This window comes from Limanda limanda, chromosome 6 (genome assembly GCF_963576545.1).
Source record: "Limanda limanda chromosome 6, fLimLim1.1, whole genome shotgun sequence".
NCBI classification, from domain to species: Eukaryota; Metazoa; Chordata; class Actinopteri; order Pleuronectiformes; family Pleuronectidae; genus Limanda; species Limanda limanda.
The window spans coordinates 18,702,084-18,726,172 of record NC_083641.1 but is presented as its reverse complement, the minus strand read 5'-3'; the positions used below and the strand labels follow the sequence as shown (position 1 = coordinate 18,726,172).

At 44.3% G+C, this 24,089-nt stretch overlaps 2 protein-coding genes across 2 annotated transcripts in view; one reads left to right on the top strand and one right to left on the bottom strand.

The window, feature by feature from the left end:
- Positions 1-10,205, bottom strand: part of sipa1l3 (signal-induced proliferation-associated 1 like 3) — a 64,781-nt gene extending 54,576 nt beyond the window's left edge. Inside the window, exon 1 of the mRNA XM_061072880.1 lies at positions 10,068-10,205. The gene's annotated coding sequence lies outside the window, so the exon portion shown is untranslated. The remainder of the gene's footprint in view (positions 1-10,067) is intronic.
- A 3,673-nt stretch (positions 10,206-13,878) lies between these two features.
- Positions 13,879-24,089, top strand: part of map3k10 (mitogen-activated protein kinase kinase kinase 10) — a 32,138-nt gene continuing 21,927 nt past the window's right edge. Inside the window, exon 1 of the mRNA XM_061073006.1 lies at positions 13,879-16,512. Within this exon, the coding sequence (XP_060928989.1) occupies positions 15,510-16,512 (1,003 nt within the window). The 5' untranslated portion in view covers positions 13,879-15,509. The remainder of the gene's footprint in view (positions 16,513-24,089) is intronic.

The following is a 24,089-nucleotide window of genomic DNA, read 5'->3' as shown; positions in this document are numbered from 1 at the left end:
GGAGCAGAGAGGTTGCCTAAGTGCATGTCTGAGACAGAGGAAGAGGGAGAGAGGAGGGTGTTGTTGGTGTTTGAGTGCCTTTAAGCGACAAAGTGGGTCAAGCGGGTTTCAACCAGAGGCGGGATGATAGCAGTGACCTTCAGCAAACACACGAGTAGTCACCTGGTTGCTGAAGCGGAGACAAAATGTCCACTGGCCTTCTTCTCTCTTGTTGTAAACATTTTCTTGTTGCACGTCTTGTTGCACGGCTCATTTGTGCTCAACATCAGGAACGCATGGCGGAACTTACAAGTTGGCAAACTACGATTTAAAATACTCCTTTCACTCAACTCTAGCTCAACAACCATGTCATGGTGAAGGACGCATGGAAGTATCTGTGCAGTGATGGTTACATTGTTTGAAACACACACATCTCTTTTCGTATATGTAAAGGCAACTTAAATGAGTCTTTTATCGTACTTATCACAGCTCGAGGAGATCTGCTCCATGTACACACCCTCTCCAGAGACAACTCCACAACAGAATGTGTATTTCCTCCAAAGATTCACACACAATACACTCTCGCTCCCCCTCTGAGGCTCTCACCTCTCTGGGGGGATTATATCACATTCACGCACTTTTTTTTCTCACTCCCTTCCACTGTGTTCGTTCGCCTCCTTTGTCGTCCCTTCTTTTGGTTATCCTTATTATTTCTCAGGTAAAGTCATCTGCCACACTAAACCAGCAGGTTAACTAATCAGCGCTCGGCTCAGAGGTCAATGGGGAAAAGCGAAGGCAGAAAAGGGAGGACAAATCAGGGAGGTAAAAGAGAAGTAGGAAGCGCAAGGGCCGGTTTTCATCTAGCAACAGACCTCCCTTTTAGTCTCTCCCTCTCCCTGTTCCGAACCTCCTCTCCCTCCTCCCCTATTAAGCTTTTTCTCTCCATCTGACTTATCAGCCCATCCGTCTCCTCCTCTCCCACGATGATAACAGCCTCTGCTGTTGTGTAGAGCAACACCCAAACTTCTGTCACTTCCTTCTCCCCTCAGCCTCTCGCTGGCCCACTCCTATGGGACAGTTAACAATGCTGTTACTGTTGCATACACTGGAGCCACGAAAAACACACACACACACACACACACACACAGACACACACAAAAGGTGGATTGGGAAACGGCTGTTTTTACAACAACTAATTACACACTGATAACTGACATGACAGTGGTTAGTTTCGCTACAGATTCCTGCTCCTTGGAATGTTGTGCATCAACCTGCAAAATGCTGCATTGGCCATTTATATGTGCAAACTCATATTTATAGCTTTTAACTTCAGCTAATTCTGCCTCATGGAAGCTGCAAAGAGTGATGATTAAATCACTGTGATAATTGTTCATAGTTGTCCAATTCTTTCCTTACAGCATTATGGACCACTGTGCATTGTTGATTTATTAAGACTTCCTTCAGACCCATGGATCAATAACTTATAATCAGTAACTGATCATTAACTGAAACGACACAAGCCCACCCATTTTATTTGTTTGGTCTGAATGTTGAATCAGAGACGTAAGCTTTGTCATCTGATGCAATCTCAGCACAGGAAACAATCTATGACACACACACGCATGCACACACGTACAAACACGCAGACAACAAACTATGTGTTGGTTTTAAAACGCATCACTGTTGCTACGTTTACACCTGCAAATGCCGAGATGTGGCTAAAACAGAGAACTCTAAAAATGCTTCGGTTCCTATTTTAGTTTGAGAACTCTTTGGTTGTGTTTTAGTCTGAACAGACAGAGACATTTGGAAAAGATGACACATTGACCCGCATTCACTTCCTGATTGGGTCTTCTCATGCAGGACCGGTCATGACTCGACTACTGTTTGGGGATTGTATTCCTTTCAAAACACTGATTTGAAACTAAAACCTATTCATACAAGCGTAGGAGATGGATTTTAATGCCAGGTGTGAACTGATGTGCATAAATATGTCAACTTGTGATCAGATCAACCAACACATATGTTCATGCCAGGGTTGAGTCTTATGTAGCAGACCTAACATATCATTTGCACCCTCCTGTCTCAGCAAAAGCACAAACACATTAGCATACGCCAGAGTCTCTCTTTGCAGACTACACCACATGTGCTTGTGTGGAAACAACCCACTAAATAGCCTCCATCCCAGTATCGAATCTGATTTGGAAATGAGGAGGGGGGAAAAATGCACGTTCTGATACAGAACCTTAAAAAACTGGGCCGGGAGGCATTCGTGGAATGACCACATGCTATACTCAATTAGCATTAAAAACAATGGCTCCATAGTCAGCAGTCATAGTCCAAGATGTGAGCTGTGAAGAGGCAGAGACCATATGTATGCGTGCTTCTCTACACACATACCACAACATGACGGGAAAGAAAGAAACACTGACTTTTGATGTAGTTTCCTGAAACATTTCACGTCCAGACAAAAGAAAAAAGTAAGTGAAAACATCTTTAAAACTCACCCATTCACCCCCTCACTCGTAACCACACACACAAGGCTGTGTATGTGTGTGCTGAGCTGTCTGACAGTGTTTTTAAAAGGACAGGCAGGTCAGTAAAAAAAAAAACATCTTGGAAGACAGAGGAGGGGGGAATCACGCAAATCCATCAACACATTTCCTGACGCCGTTTGGTGTTACACCCTTTCTGACCCTTTTTCCCAGAGTGCATTTGGAGGGAGAAGGCAGAGATGAGCTAATCTTTAACTATTCCAACAATGAATGGGAAAAGAAAAGACAAGTGATATCAACTGCACGGCTCGAGACCAACTGCTACATTTTTCTGAGCTTAGAAGGAATGTTTCAACTCATGTTCAGTGTGGTCATTCGTCTCGGTGACTGATCTCTGCAGTGCGTAAGGCCACTTCTCTCCCTGATGGCTAATGTCTGATTCATAGCAACACTCATCTCCACCACACACCCGCATCCTACTCAGTACTCACTCACGTCCTGCCCTAGCTTGACCTCCGACGGGCAGCGCACAGAGAGCCGGCAAGAGCCTTCAAATAAAACACAGATGGAATTTCACATAGGGGGACGGGGGTTCCAAAGATGCTTTTACTGCTTTACAGAAAGAAACAAGAATGTGGTCGTACACTCACGGGTCTTTTACAATGTAGCACTGACTCACTGCTCAGATGTTGGGAGCCAATTATTCCAACCTTTTGTTGATCTAGTGATTCAGGAGTCTCACTGAGATAAAAGGGCTTTTAAACTTGCATGTTATTGATTACTTATTTAAAAACATGTTGACATCCCTCAAACAACCCATATTTAATAATGATGATTGTTTAGTTGATATAAAATTAATCTACAACTATTTTCAAATTTGAGTGAGGTCATTAATGAAGGTTATTCTCAAGATTATTCGCTAGTTCCAGTGTTTCTAATGACATCATTTAGCTGTGTTTCTTTGTTTCATAAGAAACAAACTATAAACAAACTAATTAATGAAAATTGCCACAGTCACATTAACGGGATCATTGCGTCAAAATAACATAAAAATGACAAATTCCGCTAATGATGATCATTATAGATTAATTTGCCTTTTACAATTAATCTGTCAGTTGTTTGAAGTGTAAAATGTTAAAGAAAAGTGGTGAAAAAGGAAAACAGAAGGGTTACGTTGCTTTTGAATTTTATTCTACCATGCAGCTCAGACCAAATCAGGCATGGCCAGTGAGCTTATGACTTGACAGGTGTGTGATGGTCAAGCTCATGTGCAAGTTGGCGCGTGACGTTAACTCACTCCTCCTCGCTGCATAAAAACAGATGGATACAGAATCAGCTGTTTCTAAATCCCGTCATGCAGGATTTCGTCTTTCCAGAACATTTCTGCCATGACAGAGCTCTTTGTGAAAAAGCACACACACACACGCACTAACACACACGCACACGCACACGCACACGCACACGCACACGCACACGCACACGCACACACACACACACACACACACACACACACACACACACACACACACACACACACACACACACACACACACACACCACCTGTCAACCTTGTGTGTTGGGCCTCAGTTAAGGACAGATATGAAGCAGGTGTAACAACAGGCTCTTCCACTTAAAGCATTAGACAAACTCAACTCCCGGGATACAAGAAACAAGAGGGAAGAATGATACAGACATTACAGAGAAAGGTGGCGGCTTCCCCTGCCAGCTCCATGACAATTCATGTTAATGGATGTGTTTCTGAATGCTTTGGAAGTCTCTAAAACAACGCCTTTTCCCCAGAGACCTGGTGCATGATTTGCGCTTCTATCAACAACATCTCTTTTAGCGCAGCAATGAAACACCGTTTAACATCATCAGTCCCTTTTGACAGAGGCATGGGCCAGAGAGAAACATTATAAAAGGAGGGGAAGTAACAGATAACAGCTCCTAATGTTATGGAGATGAGCACATTCAGTGCTGTTCAGGGACTTAGCAGGACTATAGCCAGTAATCGCAGCAGTTTCTTTACCTCTCCGGGCCTTGGATTCCGTGAGAATTCAGAAATAACCCTGTCAGAGCTGGTTTGCCAAATGCTTGTCTGTGAAACTCTTCAAGTTCTCCTTTTCAGTAAACACAGATCTAGAATGGCACTTAATAGAGCACATACCTCTGGGCAGGCCCAACACTCACCTCAGCGATATCAGTCCACTTAATAACCCTGATTTTCCCACATCAAGCCCTATAAAATATTCACGGTTTCTGCAGGTTCAAGTTAAACTTAACCTCCTTGGCAGAGGTAAATATTCATTTTTAACTCACCACCTGGTCGGGCTAACTACGTCCATTGGTAAATCTTCAGAGTGGCCTCCAATTTAAATTTACATATGGACAGCCTTAAACAGGCCTGTATAAATCACTCTTTATGTGCTGCACTTTGTCAGGCTGTCTGAGAGCTTTGTACACAATGTATACATCTTCTGTAACCCTGTCAAGAGCTTAGTGTTAAGTCCAATAACCCTGTTTAAGTGTTTTGTGGATGGATGGTAAAGCTTTTTCCTCTGCCTCTCTCCCTCCGCTACCAAAGCTGACCAGGGGGAGGATGCAGGCGAAACCTGTGGCAAGAAAGACCTCCTCAACATCTGTGTTTATCCTCGGGCTAAAACCAACAGGCTATATTTACTCCAGTCAAACATACCCAGCACAGAGAGGAGGCAAGAGGAAAGAGATGTAGCCTGGATGTAGCCTTTGCTACGCCCGGGAGTCCCGTTCTGTCCTACATCCAAACTAAGAAGATACTATGCACTGAGAATACCAAACAGTAGAAAGAGTAGCACTGTTGGCCGCATAGACATTTACACGCATGCTCTGTGATTCTATGATTCATGCTCTTTCGTGATAAGAAAACCCAGATTGGTAAACAACACCTTGAGGGAATTTGACCTCTGGAGGAGTGAGAGGAGAAAAAAAACGACAATCTTGATAGATCAACTGCCTACATAGAAAATGTTTTATAGCAGCACAAAAGGCCATAAAGCAGAGACTCATTTCAGATAACATGGTGAGCTCCTCTTTCTGTAAATCTCTGACCTCTTGACACTGTCATGCACGCTGACTTATGGATAAGACCCTCAAGGGAGGCGAATACATCAAACAGAGTGGGGACAGGGGGTTGTTATACTGTTGGTGGTCTAATGGTGTTTCATCTTAAGCTGTACACCTGCACTCTGACTAACGCCCGTGAAGGATGCAGGTCTGAATGCACATTCAACCTGCGTTTGCCCCATTAAACATTGTCAGACTCGCAGGTAAATCTCTGTATGTATTCACAGTGTTTGGTCTGCTCAACGTTTATCGGGTTCATGAACAAACATCATCATATGACAGAATTACATAAAACTTCATTACATAAGAAAATAACATTTCAATTTCCGTGCCTCCTGCAGGCACGCAGGTTCTCGCCCACACGTTGCACTCTCGGTTTTCCTCCTCCTCTGTCCATCTCATCAGACAAGTCTGGTTTTGTTTAAACATCAACAGATTTTATTTTACGACGATATTCTGATCTGAATACGATGTCTATAAATGTAGGAGATAATATTTCATTTTAAATCTAATTTATTGCTTAATAAACTGGTATTATTTTCATTTTTGCTGTTTTTAAATATTGTTTCATGACTTTTGTTGTCTAGTGTCTTTGCCTTATGTAAAGCACTTAACCTATGAAGGTGCTGTTCAAACAAATTGCCTCGCCTTGCTTTGTCCCTACACTACATTTTGTTTTCAGCCTTAAATAGATCTGTGTTCATTTCTGAATAACACATATTATAGAAATTAGTTTTATTACTTTGCTACTGTCAGTATCGAGGGCGACAGTAAATTCTCACGTAACATTGAACCACAATCGTTGACCCACACATAAAACTAAAGAACACCCGTTCAGTAAAGTGAATGAATAACCCAACTGTAATCAAGCCTGGTTGGGAATAGGGCTGTGACGAGCCATTTAAAATACCACTGATATGGGTGAGCATGGCACCAGTGTTGGTTTATAAGGAGCATAAACCAAAAGCATGAGGCAGCAGTAAACAGAGGGCAGCTCGAAATATTCTTCAATAGGAAATGACTGTCTGGAGAGTAAGCAGACGATGGCTCTTTCACTCAAGTTCAAGAAAATACTAAATGTTCACCCCCCCCTAAAAAACACACACGGAGCTGTCACTTTGCACCCTGACATAGACCAGATGGCATCCTTAGCCTTAGGTATCATCCTCCCTCTCTGTGGCCTATCAAGATACACCCAATAAGTTTGATGCATGTTGTTTGAACTGCTTGGATGTGTGTGTGTGTGTGTGTGTTCTTGCACACACAGCGAGAATACACAATTGTTCGTTTCTATTAAGCTTTATTTAACCAAGGATTGAATCGAAACCTGGCAAGAGACGTTTTGTTCTAAAATTACAAACAGCAGGAGGGCTGCCAGGGTGTCGCGGTTGGGAAAGGAGAACTTTAACCAGAGCTGGAACCAAATCACCATCTTTGCTGTCTTGAAAACAGGGTAAGAGACCTTCTTGGAAAACCCCTTCAGACGATAGAAGAGTGAAGGAACAAGGGGTAAAAAAAATCAAGAGCTTATGAATCACTCACCCCCAACATGATATGACACGATGATTCAACAATATGTTTACAGGTGAAATAACTCAGGTGGCCCATATTCACCTCTCTTTGAAGAGAGGATCCTTTGTTCCCACAGCTGTCTGCACTAAAACTACAGCATGAGTGGTAGAAAATATGAGATGCTCCTCAACATCACAGACTGTGAGCCACTGTCATCTGGAACCCAGAGGAGCCGACTACAAGCTGAGTGCCGGAGGGGATTCACAGCGTGTGACAGGGCTCCAGAGTTATGAAACTGGATTAGATTAGCATAGATAATGTGATATCATAATAAAAAAGATCCAAACTGTCATGCCTATAAAGCGAATTTTAAGAATATAAAATAATAAGTTATTCATCAAAATAGTTGCAGTGTGATATTTTCATTTTATCCCAGTGATATTCATGCTATCTCCGGTAGGATTGCTTCATCTCTTGGAATTCCCAAGCTATTTTTGCTTCCAATCAATCCATCAAGAACAACTTACAGGGACGCACCACTGGTGTAATACGTCATTCTGAACGACAAGGTTATTGCAGATGTTTTTACACAGCAATCAATTTAAATTTAAAGGGTGGAGACCTACAAAAGGCAAGAAAAAGGTATGTACAGTAAATGTTTGTGACTCACAAGAGTAAAGTTTGTGTACAGTAACGAGACCTCAAATATGGAGAAGAGTGTATCTGATCCAAATATAACTGAGCAGCTACATACTCAATAATTGGAACGTGCTTTGGATTCTCCGCTGACAACGCAGTCCATAAACAGCCCATAAATTAGCTACTCTGCTTCGTTCCGCTTTTAACAACTCAAACATCCATGTTAAGAATATTCCTTTTTCATTTTCTCCAAACACACAGCGTCATGTTACTAACTCTCTGAAGATGCTGCCTGGTTTTTGATAAGAAAACCACGTCGCTACTTTTCAGCATGAACTTTACTGTTCAGAAATGTACTGGCTGGTCTCAATTCTGATTTGAAACAGAAGAAGTGCAGGATTTCCCCGATTGTAAAGAAAACAGTGGGCAGTGCCATGCTCAACAAATACTGTTGGAGGCATTTGACGGATCACTGAGTGGGCCTACAGAGAACCGGCTGGGGGGGGGGGACCCTGGACCAGAACTTCAGTATGATATGACTGTTTATATTGTTTTGTTGGAGAGTGAGTCAAATTACTATAGAGACTTAGAAAGGAGACGCAAATGGACCACAAAGACACGCAAATGGACCACAGAGAGACACGAGCAGGCAAAAAAAGGTGCGTCACAACAGCAAAGGGAGGCATGATGAGCAAATAGAGACACAAGATGAATAAAAGGATATTAAAAAGCAATTATAACAAGATAAAATGACCACACACGGATGCAGAATGATCACAACGGGACAAGAAACAACAACTGAGAAACAGGAAATGACCATAGAGAGACAGAAAGCCACAAAAACAACCACAGAGAGACATCGAAAAAGGCAAAACAACCACAAAAAAGCAAACTACTAAAACAGCATCTCTTTGATTATATGGCTCTTGCTCATATAGGAGGCATGGGGTGGGGGGGCTTTTACATGCCTGTGCCCTGGAGCCCGATGTCTCACGTTATCCGCCCGTGGTTACAGGCGTCAAAGCGGTGGGATAACCAGGTTAATAAGACTGTTATATACAGTCTATGGTTGGGGACACTTGATCACTCTCAGATTATTCCATTACTTCCAGACGGGAGACAACCCAGAGTAAATGATGCCCGGGATATGTGCTCTGCTGCCGGGCTCTGCTGCTCGGGCACGACCGATCCGTCATCCTGATCCTCGACGTGTCACTTCCTGAGGGCTGGGGAACACGGGGGGGGGGTTACTCTGTGGAGGGGAGACGACACACCGGAGGCATCATCACCTCCCCATTCAGAGCACGCACACACACAAACACACACACTCACACACGCACCTACACTCGCATACCTCCTGTGCACTTGCACATTCTGCTCGCTGTGCACACAGGTCTTTTGACAGCTCAACAGTCTCCATGCCCGAACGTGCAGAGACACGACCAATCCTCCTTTTATCTCCCAGATTAAACCACGTTGCACAACCCATCACGTCAACCCGGGGCCATTCACAAATAATGCAAAAAACTCCCACCAGCCAAAGAGACGTGTGTGTAAACCAGCCTCTCCTTCGGCTCCATTGTCAAACAAATGTCCAGCCGAGGCAACTTCCGACTGCAGCACAAACTACTCGGGATTCAAAGCTCGTCCAGGCTAACTAGCTGCGCTCCCAAACAAAGCTCCCATTGTCTGGAACTTGTAGTTTTACCGTGTTCTCTCGGCCCTCCCAACTGTGATTAACTCAGGTACGAAAGAACTACAACCCCGAAGTCTGCAGAGCACCGCGGCACATGCGCAGTGGAGCCCTGGCGACGAGGAAGGTTGTGGAATATTTCGTGGCTAATGCATTTTTGCGGGTAGCGCCGTGTTTGAGGCTGTAAATCCACTCTGGTGAATGGCCGGGGGTCGGAGCGAGCCACGGGGCCGGGGAGAGGGGGCTCCGGGCTGGGAGAGGGGCTTCAGGGTAGGGGAGAGGGGCTCCAGGGTCGGGGAGAGGAGCTCCGGGTCGGGGAGAGGAGCTCCAGGGTCGGGGAGAGGAGCTCCAGGCTGGGGAGAGGGGCTCCAGGGTAGGGGAGAGGGAGCTCCAGGGTCGGGGAGAGGGAGCTCCAGGCCGGGGAGAGGAGCTCCAGGCTGGAGAGAGGAGCTCCGGGTCCGGGAGAGGCGGCCGGCTGAGCCGTAGTAGCTCCCCGCAGTGAGGGAAGTTGCTCGGCTCGGCGGCTCCGCGTTCTCTCGCTAACGTTTGAGTTTCACTCGTCACTTTTCGGCGCTTTCCTGAATCGCCCGCACGGTTCAAAGTAGACAGAAAAGCCCCGGGAGGACACACAGACACACACCGCTCACCTGCCGCCGCTCCGCCGCCTCCGCTCGGCTCCTAATCCGTTAAACGAGTCCTCCGGGCTCCGGGGAACCCTCCGCTGACCGACGGTCGACTGGCCGCTGCTCACCGGGAGAGACGCGGCCGAGAATGTTCAACAGTCAACCGACACCACGGAGGAGCTGCGCCCGCTAGCACTGCGCATGCGCCGCTCCGCTTGGTGCATCCTGCTGATAGTAACACACAGGGGGCAGCACACTACTACTACTACTACTACTACTGTGGATATGTATACAGTATATCCACATTCAGTGTACACACTACATACAGTATATACACTACATACATATGTACCAAAACACAACATACACATATCAGAATCAGAATCATACGCATACAGTATATACACTAAACATATATACATTACATTTCATTTAGCTGACGCTTCTATCCAAAGCGACTTACAATAAGTGCTTTAAACCATGAGGGTACAACCCTAAAACAACAAGAATCAAGAAAGTACTATTTCTTCTTCAAAAAAAAACAGCAAAACTACAAAGTGCTATGAGTAAGTGCCATTTAAGTGCGACTAAATTGTTCGTTTCAAAATTGTATTCCAGCTATAGTCGGGGAATACATTATATACACTACATACATATATAATAAATACAGTACATATACATTATTCACTTTATACACATATACTTTATACACCACACACACGTACAGTGCATACACTACATACATATACGATGAAGGCTCAACATACACATAATGTACAAACACATACAGAATATATACCACATACACATATAGTGTATACACTACACTGTACTACACTCAATGGGAAGTTTATTAACTCATGCAGACCTGCTATAAATCCAACCTGCTTATTATCATGAAAGTCGAAAGTGATTAGGGTTCGTATTAACGATCATTTCGGAGGCTGTATGTTGTTTCGCCTGAGTTTTATTGCCTAAGTGTTCCTATTACTTTGTCTACTGAATCTAAATCATTGAGTCTAGGCTAAAGAACACGCCCTAGAACTTTCAGTTCAACAGCACCTACAACAAAACCAGAACATTTTAGACCTCATGAAGGAGGACTTTTGTGATCCGATTGCATTTGTTTAAGCGGTTTTTTTTTTACTGTGTGTAAAAGGTTTCCCTGATTATTTCAATTTTCTGCTGCTTTATACTTTTATTCCACTTTTGATATTTTGTGTTACTTCTCTGTTAAATTAAATTCAGATTAATAATATAAAATGCAATTGACATTTTATATGAAAAACGATTCTTGAGTATAAACAGATATGAGATTAGAGAAGCAATATATTTATCACGTTGTCTGATCAAACTTTATGCCTTCTTACTTAGTCAATAGCACAACCTTGTGGCCGATAAACATCATCAGTCTTCTGATGCCACCTATTATATCTCAAACTAAAACCATTGTATGATACATTCAGATGTTTAGTTGATGTCAAAATGCACGACACAAACAAATATCTTAAAGCACTATTTTGTTTTATTGTTCATTTGTTTAGATTTTTTTGTTCAACCATGATTGGTTGCTCAGAGGATTTCACCCAGCTCACGCACAGACTGCTGTTTTTAATGGCTCCATAAATAGTCTATATTCCATACTAGGATTAATCCTACAATCAGAGTGTCTCTATGGCTCTCAAAGTCGAGACACACTAGTTTCCAATGGGATGAGGTTGTGGGTTTTTTAGACTAAGAGGTTCAAAGATGTAGCTTTTGTTAAATTCCTAGCAATGTAGGGAATCCATAATAAGTATCTGTAACTGTTTTTTTAACTCTGGATTTGTCTCTGTGATCAGGACCTCTTCACACTGACTTCACCGGACCGGCTGCTTCTTAGATAAACTCATATTCACATTCCCATGATTGTGTTAGTCAGGATGCAGATACATAGGCTACATATGACACTTTCAACTTTGAAGCAGTCTTATCTTACAAGGAAAAACCTTTACTTAAAGTTAAATATAATTTTCTGGACAAAAGAGCTAAAAAAGAATTATATACGATAAAGAGTTGTTTCAACAAATAAATCAGAAATCTGGTGCAGGAGGAGTTCACAATTATCGAGGGAGTCTTGGCCAGATTAAAGCCACATGGGTTCCGCACTAATCCAAATCAATTAAGAAAAGGGAAACCCATCAAGGCAGTGGCTCACTGGCTAGAGAGAAAAGTTGCAGCCTTGACTTCCAGCTCAGGCCGCTGCCCTGTAAGAATATAATCAGCATAACTAACTGGAGGATTGGAGAGGAGAACAGAAAAAAAAAGACTCAAACCAAAATGAGACCATAGAGAAATACGAAACAGCCACAAGGAGAACTGGATTGTTGTAAAATGTTCCACGTGGTCGTTTAAAGAAAGGGAGGTCTCCAAACAAAGAAGCAAAATATCTACTGAAGAAAAAATGGACCAAAGAAGCAAGAAGTATTTCAGAATTTATAGGTCCTTCTCAGATACAGAAAACCTGGAGAACTAAGTGTTAAATAATACCTTAGAACACTTAATAATAAATAGGCCAATGAACCACCAGTGGAAACTCTGTAACTCACCTGTTAGACACTAGGGGTCAGTATAGTTTAAAATGTGATGGTAGTGAATACTATACTGTACATTGCCTGAATAACCCAGTGACTCATTTTATTGTAATTTGCAATAAAATCCTGACACTGGCTATTTTCCCCATAAATGTACAAATACAATATGGTCAAGAAGACTATTATTCTGTAACTTGCTGCCCAGTTGCTACTCCAAGTTCCTGTGTATTGTTTTCTTCCACATCAGTGTGCACATGACCATCGACAGTGTCATGTCATCTAAAAAATTTTTCATGAAGTGTTGTCGAAATCAAATCAGTTATATTTACAGCACTTTATGTTGTGCTTGCATGAACCTGAAAGCTCCAGCTCCTTTTTGAGTAATAATTTAGTTCAAATAAATCTAAATAAAGAACACTACATTCACTATTCTTGACCTTTAGCAACTGACCACATGTGGAAGAAGAAAGAAGCATGTTCCGATGGTTATATAAAATATGGCTCCATTATTACATTAACATATGAATGTATCCTTGCCTGCATGCTGCAATGATGTAGCCTGAAGGTATGAAACATAAAATGAAGAAATAATGGTCTAAAATGAGATAATGCTCTTGAAATCAAGAAATCCTATATATTGGCAAAATAAATCCTATTCCTCATGAACAAGTTTAATGTACTGTATGTTAAAGCCCTCAAAAAGCCAATTCATTTGCCTGAAAAATAATAATAATAATCCTTAAAATTTCAATAAGGCTTCACTGTCTGTCAGTGCCTGTCAGTGCTCGGGGCCTAAATATGTAAAGCGTATATTATACTGTATTTAATACAAACACAATTGTAATTCAAATTGTAAAGCTTAAAATCAAAGTACTTCAAATTTATATTCGAGTACTGTATTCGAGTCAATGTACCTGATTACCTCCCATCACTGCTTACCATTTTCCTTCGTATTACCTTCATTATTTTTATAATGCTAGTTATATCAGCTCCCTGATGTAGGTCAGCAGGCAATACCCTCGACACTGCATTTCCCACAATGCACCAGCGCGGTCTCAGCGTGTCACCCTGTCTCCGCCCTTCGCACTGATCTGCACACACTCACTGGGCGGAAGTGGGTAGACGAGCCCGTCCACCTGCACCATCCAGATTGTTTGTACATCCGCGAAAAGCTGCAGTCGTCGCTCGCTCGCGTCATGTGAACCGAGCACCGGCGTGTTTTGGATCTGGATGCGGATCCGCCCCACACACACTGACAGCTCGGTCCTGTCACGCCTCACCGGAGGAGGAAGAGCCTGTTCGGATGCGAGGGAGCCGCGGACAGCTGGCTGAACAGCGGCCGCAGCGCAGGGACAACCCGGGGACACTGACGCTTGGGTTCGACCCGTTCTGGTTCCTTGTTCCTCGGATGCAGCCACACGCCCATGCGATGCTGTCGGTGGACGTCTCTGCTGTCAGAGTCCAGGTTCGGTTATTATAGTAAATGCAAAGTGTTAGAATAAACAAAGCGGTTGTGGTGGAACACGCCAACTGGGACTGGATACTACAGCTATAGCCTATAAATAACGTTATTATTATTATTATTATGGGGTGGCGACCCATTGATAGAGACGACATGGAAATGGAGTGGATCTCTTCTTCATGGCATTATTACACTGTAACGCTGCTGCTGCGATGCCTCCATGCAAACCTTCACTGACTCTATCCTCCGCCTTATTTACACCGTGCGACTGTTTCTGTAGTGGACATTTAGAAATTCGCACCTTCTCCTGCATGAGACGATTGATGGACTGATTGATTGATTGATTGACTGATTGATTGATTGATTGATTGATTGATTGATTGATTGATTGATTGATTGACTGATTGACTGATTGACTGACTGATTGGTGATCTGCAACTACACTGCGTGCAGAGAGAGCAACAGGATAATAAGCAGAACTGGCAGCATCCCTTCACCACTGCACACCAGTGTCTCCTCCGGTCCAGGACCAGTCTCCATCTCAGATGTAGCCCGGCAGAGGCAACTGAAGCAGGCCGCTGCACACACACACGCAGGGGACAAGGAACCGGCTCCGTGCCTGCAGGATTTAGCCCGGACCGGCTCGGACTCGTCGGGATGTAGGGCGAGCATCCGCGGATGTTTCCAAACGCAGCACATAGAGGAGGAAAAACAGCTCATAATCACCGAGATGGCAGGCGGGGGAGGTGCGTCTACTCCGGGCTGGATGAGAAATAATGAGGACCCTTGCTCAGAGGATTTCACCCAGCTCACGCACAGACTGCTGTTTTTATTGGCCCCATAAATAGTCTATATTCCATACTAGGATTCATCCTACGATCAGAGTGTCTCTATGGCTCTCAAAGTCGAGACACACTAGTTTCCAATGGGATGAGGTTGTGTGTTTTTTTTAGACTAAGAGGTTCAAAGATGTAGCTTTTGTTAAATTCCTAGCAATGTAGGGAATCCATAATAAGTATGCAACTGTTTTTTTTAACTCTAGATTTGTCTCTGTGATCAGGACCTCTTCACACTGACTTCACCGGACCTGCTGCTTCTTAGATAAACTCATATTCACATCTACTGGGAGAGCAGCTTTTTAAAGGACTCCATCGTGGAAACAATCAATGAGGTTTACACTCATAGATCTGCTCTGCTCAGAGTCACTGTTTGACCTGGTGTACATTGTCCCTAAATGAACTTGCCCTTGGGGATACATGTTACTTACACACTGCATAGCAACAGCACAGAAGCAACCAGGGACAGGATTTGGCACAGTTTCAGCAGAGAGATGTTGTGATGGGGGGGAGCAGTTTCAGCTCTCTGATCCTCTGATCCCCTCTCCCCCCCGCTGGTGGTCGAGGACCCTTCGTCTCAGTCAATGGGCTCTGTATGGATTTTGAGCCTAAGTTGACAGTGGACAGGCCGACAGCGTCAAAGAGCAGCCAGGCCACCATGCACCCGTACGGGAGAGCGGGCAGCACAGCAGCCCCCATGTCCTGCTCCAGCTGTGGGGGCTCCTGCTCCCCACCTCCCCCCGGCCTAATCCCGCCTGGACCCCCCTACACTACCTCCTCCTCATCCTTCATGCCCCTGAATATGACCCCTCCTCCGCCAATGTGTCCGGCTCCAGTTGCCCAGGTGGAGAACGGCCGCAGCTGGAACTCCTCCACCCTCTCTTCCTCTGGCTCCCCAGACTCCCACCCTGGTCCCCGATGTGGAGCCAACAACCCCAACCCCTACTGGACGGCAGTGTTCGACTATGAGGCCACAGCAGATGAGGAGTTAACCCTTCGACGTGGGGACCTCCTTCAGGTTCTCTCTAAAGACTCCAAAGTGTCCGGGGACGAGGGTTGGTGGACGGGTAAGATCCAGGACAAGGTGGGTATCTTTCCAAGCAACTACGTCACGAAAGGGGACGCTGCTAGCTACCAGCAGCTGACCGCAGGTGGGCTGGTGGCAGGTGGGGTGGGGGAATGCCCCTTGGAAGTAGACTTCTCAGAACTGCTCCTGGAGGAGGTGATAGGAGCCGGTGGATTTGGGAAAGTATACAGAGGAGTGTGGCGAGGAGAGGAAGTGGCTGTAAAGGCTGCTAGGCAAGACCCTGATGAGGATATCAGTGTCACAGCCGAGAGCGTGCGCCAGGAAGCCCGGCTGTTCTGGATGCTCCGGCACCCCAACATTATTTCATTGCGTGGTGTCTGCCTGGGGGAGCCCAACCTGTGCCTAGTGATGGAGTACGCCCGAGGAGGGGCTCTGAACCGGGCCCTGGCTGGAAAGAAGATTCCTCCGAGGGTTCTGGTGAACTGGGCGGTCCAGGTTGCCACAGGGATGGACTACCTGCACAACCAGGCATTCGTATCTATCATCCACAGAGACCTGAAGTCCAGCAATAGTAAGTAATGCAAACAAGTGTCAATTACCGTCTCTGTAAATAATTAATATACGTTATAATGTGCCATTGTTAAAGTCGTATAATGTTTATTTATAAGGTCAGGGGTCAGAAATATATATACAATCGTACCCACCCTCAATTCTTAGCAGAGGGACCTTGGATGGGGCATTTTCAGGAGTTCTCAGCCATATGTCACGGTTTTCATCAGTCATAAGGATGCTTAAGTTGTTATCACATGACTGACATGACTGCAGGTGGTAGCATTTGGGTGGGAGATTGAAAATCACCTGACCCCAATGTACCAGAAGGAGTACTAAAATTAGGGTGAGGGTACAAAGCTGTTGTTGGGGAAGATTCAAACTGGGACTGGATACTACAACTAAAGCCTATAAATAATAGATAGACTCTGTGGATATGTAATATTGACCGAAATATGACAAAAACTATTCAGCAAAACACTAAATACAGATGTACGAGATGTAAGAGATACTCGGTTGACAAGATATAATAACTGAGAATATTGAAGGCACCCTCAGCTCCTTATAAGCATGGTACAGATGAAGCTAAAACTGAGTATGGAACAGATTATTGTGGAGTCTTACGATTTTTCTTTACCTTCTGAACAGTCAGACAAGCTGTGACCAAAGATGAACTTACCATCTCCTGGCTGTAACTACATATTTACCGCACAGATATTGACATAGTATCGATGTTTATATACGACAATTGGCAAGAAAGAGATTCGTTATGGTTGTCTCACAACCCATCATTTAAATGGAAAATTCTGTGCACAGATTCATAATTTATGGTATTTGAGATTATGGGAGAAAACTCAGACAAGAAATGTACCTTCTACAAGTTATAAATGTGTTTATAAACAGTTGTAAAAAGTGTAATATGTTGCTGTAGTGCTGTGTTGAATAATTGTCCTACTTCGGATATTGAGCTGTTTGTGGTCTAAGGGCTTGATGTGTGGTCACAGTTATTACTTTGTTAATTCAGTGACTGCCAGATACAGTATGACAGATAAGTGGGTATAAATGTAAAAATGTTAACCAATGACTTTATAAAACATATTGTCATAGAATTCCAGGGCACAGAGTGAGGGTTTAGCACTCCAGCTGCTACTTAAATTGAACACAGCGGGTATGGCTTCAGTCCTGGAGAGCTGGTCCATCTCTGCCATCTTTTCCCCAGTCATCCCTTTCTCTGCACCTCCTCCTGCCTCTCCTCCTCCTCCTCCTCTTCCTCCTCCTCCTCCTCCTCCTCCTCCTCCTCCTCCTCCTCCTCCTCCTCCTCCTCCTCCTCCTCCTCCTCCTCCTCCTCCTCCTCCTCCTCCTCCTCCTCCTCCTCCTCCTCCTCCTCTTCGTCCTCAAGGAGAGCAGTTCTGCTCTGCAACTCACTGAGCTATTTTTGGTCCTTTGTGCTACTTGCTGTTTAAAGACGCAGTTGCAGTTGTTGGTGCATCAAAGAAGTAATACACAGTGAGCATCTTAAGTGCATTTGTGTATGCTTGTGTGTGCAGGTCAGACTATGTGTGTTTATTCCCGCTGACATGAGTGATGGGGGGAGGGATTGTTCAAATATGGGTGGAGTGTGCAGGATGCTGCCTAAAGGCCTTTTAAAGAGGGAGACAGCCGAAGTGAGTGGAGCTTAAACACACTCGCAGCTGATCTGCTGAAATGTTTCCTAATCTTCAGTCTCTCTGTGTCTCCTTGAGTCTCCCACTTTTCAAACATGCACACCCAGCTCCCATCGCCTCCCTGTGCGGCTCTCGCTGTAACGATGAGCGATCGGATGCGTATTGGATGGCAGAGCCTTGGCAACAACACCACAACGCTGCCTTACCATGGCGACATGGGCACTGCTTCTGTGTCACTGAGTCATACAGCTGCTAGCCGCTGTCAGCTGCTGCGCAAAATGTCAGTCCCCCAATTTAGAGTATTGTCTGTGTGAAAAAAGCAGCTGAGGAAATGCAGGATGGCTTCAGGAAGGGGTTCGACCCTGTGTTCCCCTGAAACCATAAATCTTACTGAAAATGTGTGGGTGCTAATCGTTAAGTACGCGATTATGTGACTCACACTCACACTGTGGGATGTTTGCATTAGCTTGGTAATGCCCAGGAGGAGGAAGCATCGAAGGAAAGTGAGATAGAGGAGAGAAGTAGCGAGTGAAAAGATTGTGAGAATAACAGAGTGAAGAATAGATCAGGTTGTGGGGAGAAAAATAGGCTCGGGGAGCAGATAGAGTGGAGATGCATGAAGCCAGAGAGGAGACTGATGGGAAAGAACAAGAGAAGCAGAGCGTGGGGGATAAACAGCGGTTCATCTCAGTTTAGGATTACACCTCAGCTCATTGTCCAGGTGCGCTGGTCTCAGGTGTCCTCTTCAAACCGCCGACCACTTGGCATCAGTGCGGCTACAGAGCAGGCCCCCAAGCTCCTCCTCTGTCTTCCATCAGCCGGCTTCTTGGCTCAGTAAACAGTCTTCAATGTCCCACTAAGAAATTCATCACGGCAAAACGTGACACTGCTGCTCTCACAGTGAGGATGTGTTTGAAGCTTTTACAAACATTTCTACAACTCAGTAGTTTTATTTTTGACTCGGCTCAGACGCTTTCTTCTAAATTTATCCCATCCCCGGTTGATGTTTTTCAAGGTGTGTCTGCAGCGAGCACGTGTGACTCTGTGTTTTAACCTGCTGAGTGTTACTCACAGCGGCGAGTGACTGTGGCAGTTTGTGCACGGGGGAATAATCTGATTACGATGACCTCCTTAGAGTGATGTCACAGCATGTTTGTGGGTTGGCAGGTCACTGCCCCCGTGGACATGCCTTACCTGTCACTCTGATCCTGGATCAGCCTCCAGTTTCTCAAGCATAGGGCACCGGTTGTCCTCGATGGCTCATTTGACACACAGGATTAAAGCTAGCAGCGCGGATCACTGTAGACATAACAGATACGGTGTAGTGATATGAGGGAGAGACAAGGCCTGCCATTGTCATCATTGATTAATCTGAGTGATCAATCACTGAGCTGGTGAATAAGGTCAGAGTTGACATTAGTGTTTGTTTGATCAGCTACCCTAAAGATTTTCAGTTTATTATCATGAAATACTATGAAGATATTTGAGAAAATGAAACCATTTCTTTTGCATTTCAGCTAATCAACATATTTTTTGTTGTTGACAGATTTCGGGTAACGTAATAACGCATCCATCTATGATCTATACCACTTATCTTTCTTTAAGGGGCAGGGGACAGGTCGCCAGCGTATCACAAGATACAGAGACAAACAATGATTCACACTCGCATTCACACCTACAGACCCCAGTCTGCATGTATTTAGACTGTTGGAGGAATACAGAGTACCCAGAGAAAACCTAAACAGACATAGGGATAACATACCACAATAGCCTAAATGATATCTTTTCATAATTTTAAGAAAGCTTAACAATTATTTACGACAATTAAATATCCTCAAGTGCGTTATAGAGTTGAATAAATATATGTAATCAACTTATTTGCATCCATTCTCCAAATAAATAACACTCAATTTGCACCTCGAACATTTCCTTTGAAAGCTCCAAGAGTGATCTTGATAAGCCGCTTTGTTTGTATTTCTCAACCTGAAATATTTCTGCCTGTAGTCATCCATGACTCAGCGCCACTTGAGAAAGTTTATGACTGGTTACTTATTTGTTTGAGCACTTTAGCTTTAACTGACAAAGGTGACCTGTGACAAAGGTCTTAGCCGGCGGGTCCCTGTGACTGGTTATTTATGAATCAGTGGATTCAGGTTCATCTTACAGATCACACAGTTAATGATCAATTAAAATTCCATCGTTAATCCTGAATAAATTGTGTAGTTGCAACAAATCAAACACAGACATCACTTTGAGCTGAACAGGTCCTGAGCTTGAAAACAGCCGTCGTCCAAACAGCCTCAAGTCAAGGTTGATGATGTTTTTCTGGATCTTTCAACCCTGTCGCACATTCCTCCTTCTGGTCTATTGATTTACCTTTAAATCAACACAAAGGAGACGTCTACAGCTTCATGGCAGCTCAGAAAAACGAAGTTAGATTAAAAGCAGGAGAAGAAGCGAGTAGGTGGACCTTGAGTGGACACATCTGTTTAATATCCTCGGCCAGGACTTTAAAACCGAGTCATGTTTCCTTTAAATTCTCTGAGAGTCTTTGTTGCCTCATGTGGAGCTCTGCAGAGGCGGAGTGTCGGCTGCAGGTAAGACAATCCAGGTGAGCCGATCACCTGTTGCCAACAACAACCAAACAGCCCTCATCTGAACCTGTAGCCTGACACTGACTCACTGTGGACATCCGTGTAAATACAACATATAACCAATGTTTGTCGTGTTATTCAGTTATAAGTTATTAAAACAAAGCAATGTCGATGTTTGAGGTAGTGTTATTGACCAAGATGAAGGTTTCTTTGACGCTAATGGTGAATGCAGAGGCTAATAGACCCACACAATAAAGACTGAGTGAGGTTGACATTATCTGCTGTTTTGACTGCTGCAGCTTCAAATGGAAGCCATGTTTACACAGTCAACACTCATCTGAATAGTGGGAGCCATGTATCTCGAAGCAGGCTCGCCAAGTGTGCCGTAGACTCCCAGTGTGGAAATGACAAAGCAAGAAAAGACAAATTAATTTAGTGAAACTATCACTTATTAGGCCTTCTTTGTATTTTCTGTTCGTCGACGTGTGAAAGTTGCGACATCGGCGGCAGCGTTGTGAGTGGTGTAATAGCTACTTAACAGATTAGCAAGGCGAGATATGGTCATATAGTGGCTGTCGCTGAAAAGCCTGCGTCTGGCCGATCGTGTGAGAATCTAAGAGTGAGTCTGTGGAGGAAAGGATTAGAGCGGTGGCCAGTGCTGGCTGCTAATCCCCCAGAGAGACTGTGACTAACTGGACTAGTGCGAGCTAGCAATGGGAGCAATGGGGCACGAATAGAGGGGAAGAGACCAGTATGGTGTATTTCAAGAATGATATGTATGGATATGACTTTTGCAGGCTTCATCTTCTATTGATTAAGGTTAATAAGTAGGTTTCATTCTTCGGTGAACTCTCCCTTTAAGAAACATTGATAAAGCAGCTGGACTGTATGTTCATGAAGCTTCGTTCAGTTCTGACAATTCAGAAACTCTGGTCTCATACTTTCTGCCTCTCGCCTGTGGTGAAGGCTCCTCTTCAACTGTGACAAATTTGAACGATGACAGACAGTATTAACTCTGTTTCTGTTCTGTCTATGTGATACCCTCCTCTTCTTCACCTCTCCAGTAGATCTCTGTCTCTTGGCATTTCCTCTCCCCTCCTGCTCTGTTCATCAGAGGGAGGCAGTCACCCCATGTACAAATTTAACTAAATCCTTCTTTAATGTGATGATTAGACCATCAACATATTCTATTCATTATTTTATTGTATACAGATTATTATAACACACTAAGCAATATCCGCCTTTACAAATGCAAACCATTGGTTGTACGACCTGAATGACAGATGATTAGGTGCCTTGGACACTCAGGCTTAATGACGCCAGTAGCAATTTATTTTTTCATATCACTGAGCCATTTTTTAGGAGGAAATGGTTCCAGGAAATGGTTCCAGTTATTCTATGTGAAGCTTTGAGAATAGAGGATTGGATTGAAAGAAAACATGATTCCTGTGTTTTGATGGAGGCCTTTTCAAGCCCGGTGCATGTGCAGTGCGTGCGCACTGGAGGCCTGAGTGCGTATGGAGGTTGGACAGCAAGACATGCCGGCGCTAGGGCAGAGAACTCACACTCCTACCAACACACGCATCTACACACACAGAGACACACAGTCATGCTAACGCTGCAACAGAGCAACAATGACCCCATTCTCACACAGCAGCCCAAGACAGAGCGAGAGCAGGGCGCACAATGGCAGGAGTCACTGCGGGGGGGATCGGGGGGGGCTGAGGGATGGGAGATACAGAGGCAGTGAGGGGCGAGTGTAGGCTGTGAATGACAGAGCGACGGATGGAAGCAAGGCAGGATGGGTATAGAGGAGGAGGGAATGCGCTGGCTGCAGAGAAACCCCTGGAGGCTCGGCTAGGAGAGGGAATGGAGAGATGGATGGGGGAGGGAGGGAGGGAGGAAGGGACAGGGAGAAGTGTAAGGCAAGTTTGATTGGAGGTCAAACCATTCTTCTTTCTCAGCTACAGATTAAGGTTAACGTCCATGATGGATTGTCGGCTGCACTTTCACTATCTATGTCTGCCGTGCTGAAGGCCTCATTACACCGATAGTGTCAAGTACACATAACAGTTACAACCATATGAAGACCAGCACGTGTAATAAGTAATAATCTGATCACCATAAACTATTTTGCTGATGTCAACCTCAGTTATTATATAATGTAGTGTATATAATATTTCTGCATGCTCTACTGCCCGTCTTGAAATTCAGCTCAGGTTTATTATTATCACGTATCCTGGGGAAATCTTTAGAAATTACGGACTTAATCATCATATGATGAGCAATAAAGCAAGACATGATGAAATGTTAGCATGCTAAAGTAAGATAACGAACATGCTAAACATTATACCTGCTGAAGATTAGTATGTTGCCGGAGTCCCTGTGAGATTGTTATCATGCTGACAGGAGGATTTGGCTCAAAGTCCATCGTCACAGAGCTGCTCGTGTGGCTGCACAAATCTTTCCCAGAATGCAGCGATTAGAAAAGCAAAAACCATAGAGCAGTAATATTAATGTTTATCTGGGAGTGATTTGTAGTATTTTCTATTTATTTATAAAAGTCTTGTCATGTCATTTTTAGATTCAGACTCTCTCCTGCTGCTCCGACAGCTTCAACTATTAAAATATAGGTTTTGTTGTCACTCTCCCATCGACAATTCTCCAGTACTTAATATAAGACTCACAGTTTTATTCTAACAGCTGCCTCAATATATCCAGAATCATATGCTGCCTCTTGACATAATATACAGTACAGTACATTACAGCGCGTAAGGGCTGATCGGACTGTTTCTTGACTTGTTATCTCCGTTTACTTACAAGCTGCACCCATGTTAAAGTGTAGCCGGCTTTCTGGAATGTTATCAAACGATATTCGGGGAAATGGAGAGAACCAGTTACTGCAGTTGACTCAGCCAGGTCGGTGCAGGTGGAAGGGAAATTGCAGTACTTGATCAGAACTCTGAAGTTTATCAGAGGGAGGATGTCCGACGGCCTTTGGACTGTGCCCGCTGCTCGGGCGGCGTGTGAACTTAGCCACACCGCTAACAGATGTCTGAATCACCTCGCTGACAAAAAAAAGAAACGCCGCCGATGTTCAGTCTGTCTCAGTGAGCGACAGCTGCAGTGCCACCCGTCAATGGCTGGGCTGCATGATAATGAATACACATGCATGTGCCCACACACACACACACACACACACACACACACACACACACACACACAATGACAATCTTCTCCACTTGTCAATAAAAAGTTGATTTGAGGCCAGTCAACAGTAATGATTTCCTGCTCTGTTTGCAACATGTTGTTGTACATCATGAATCTCATATACAGCTGAG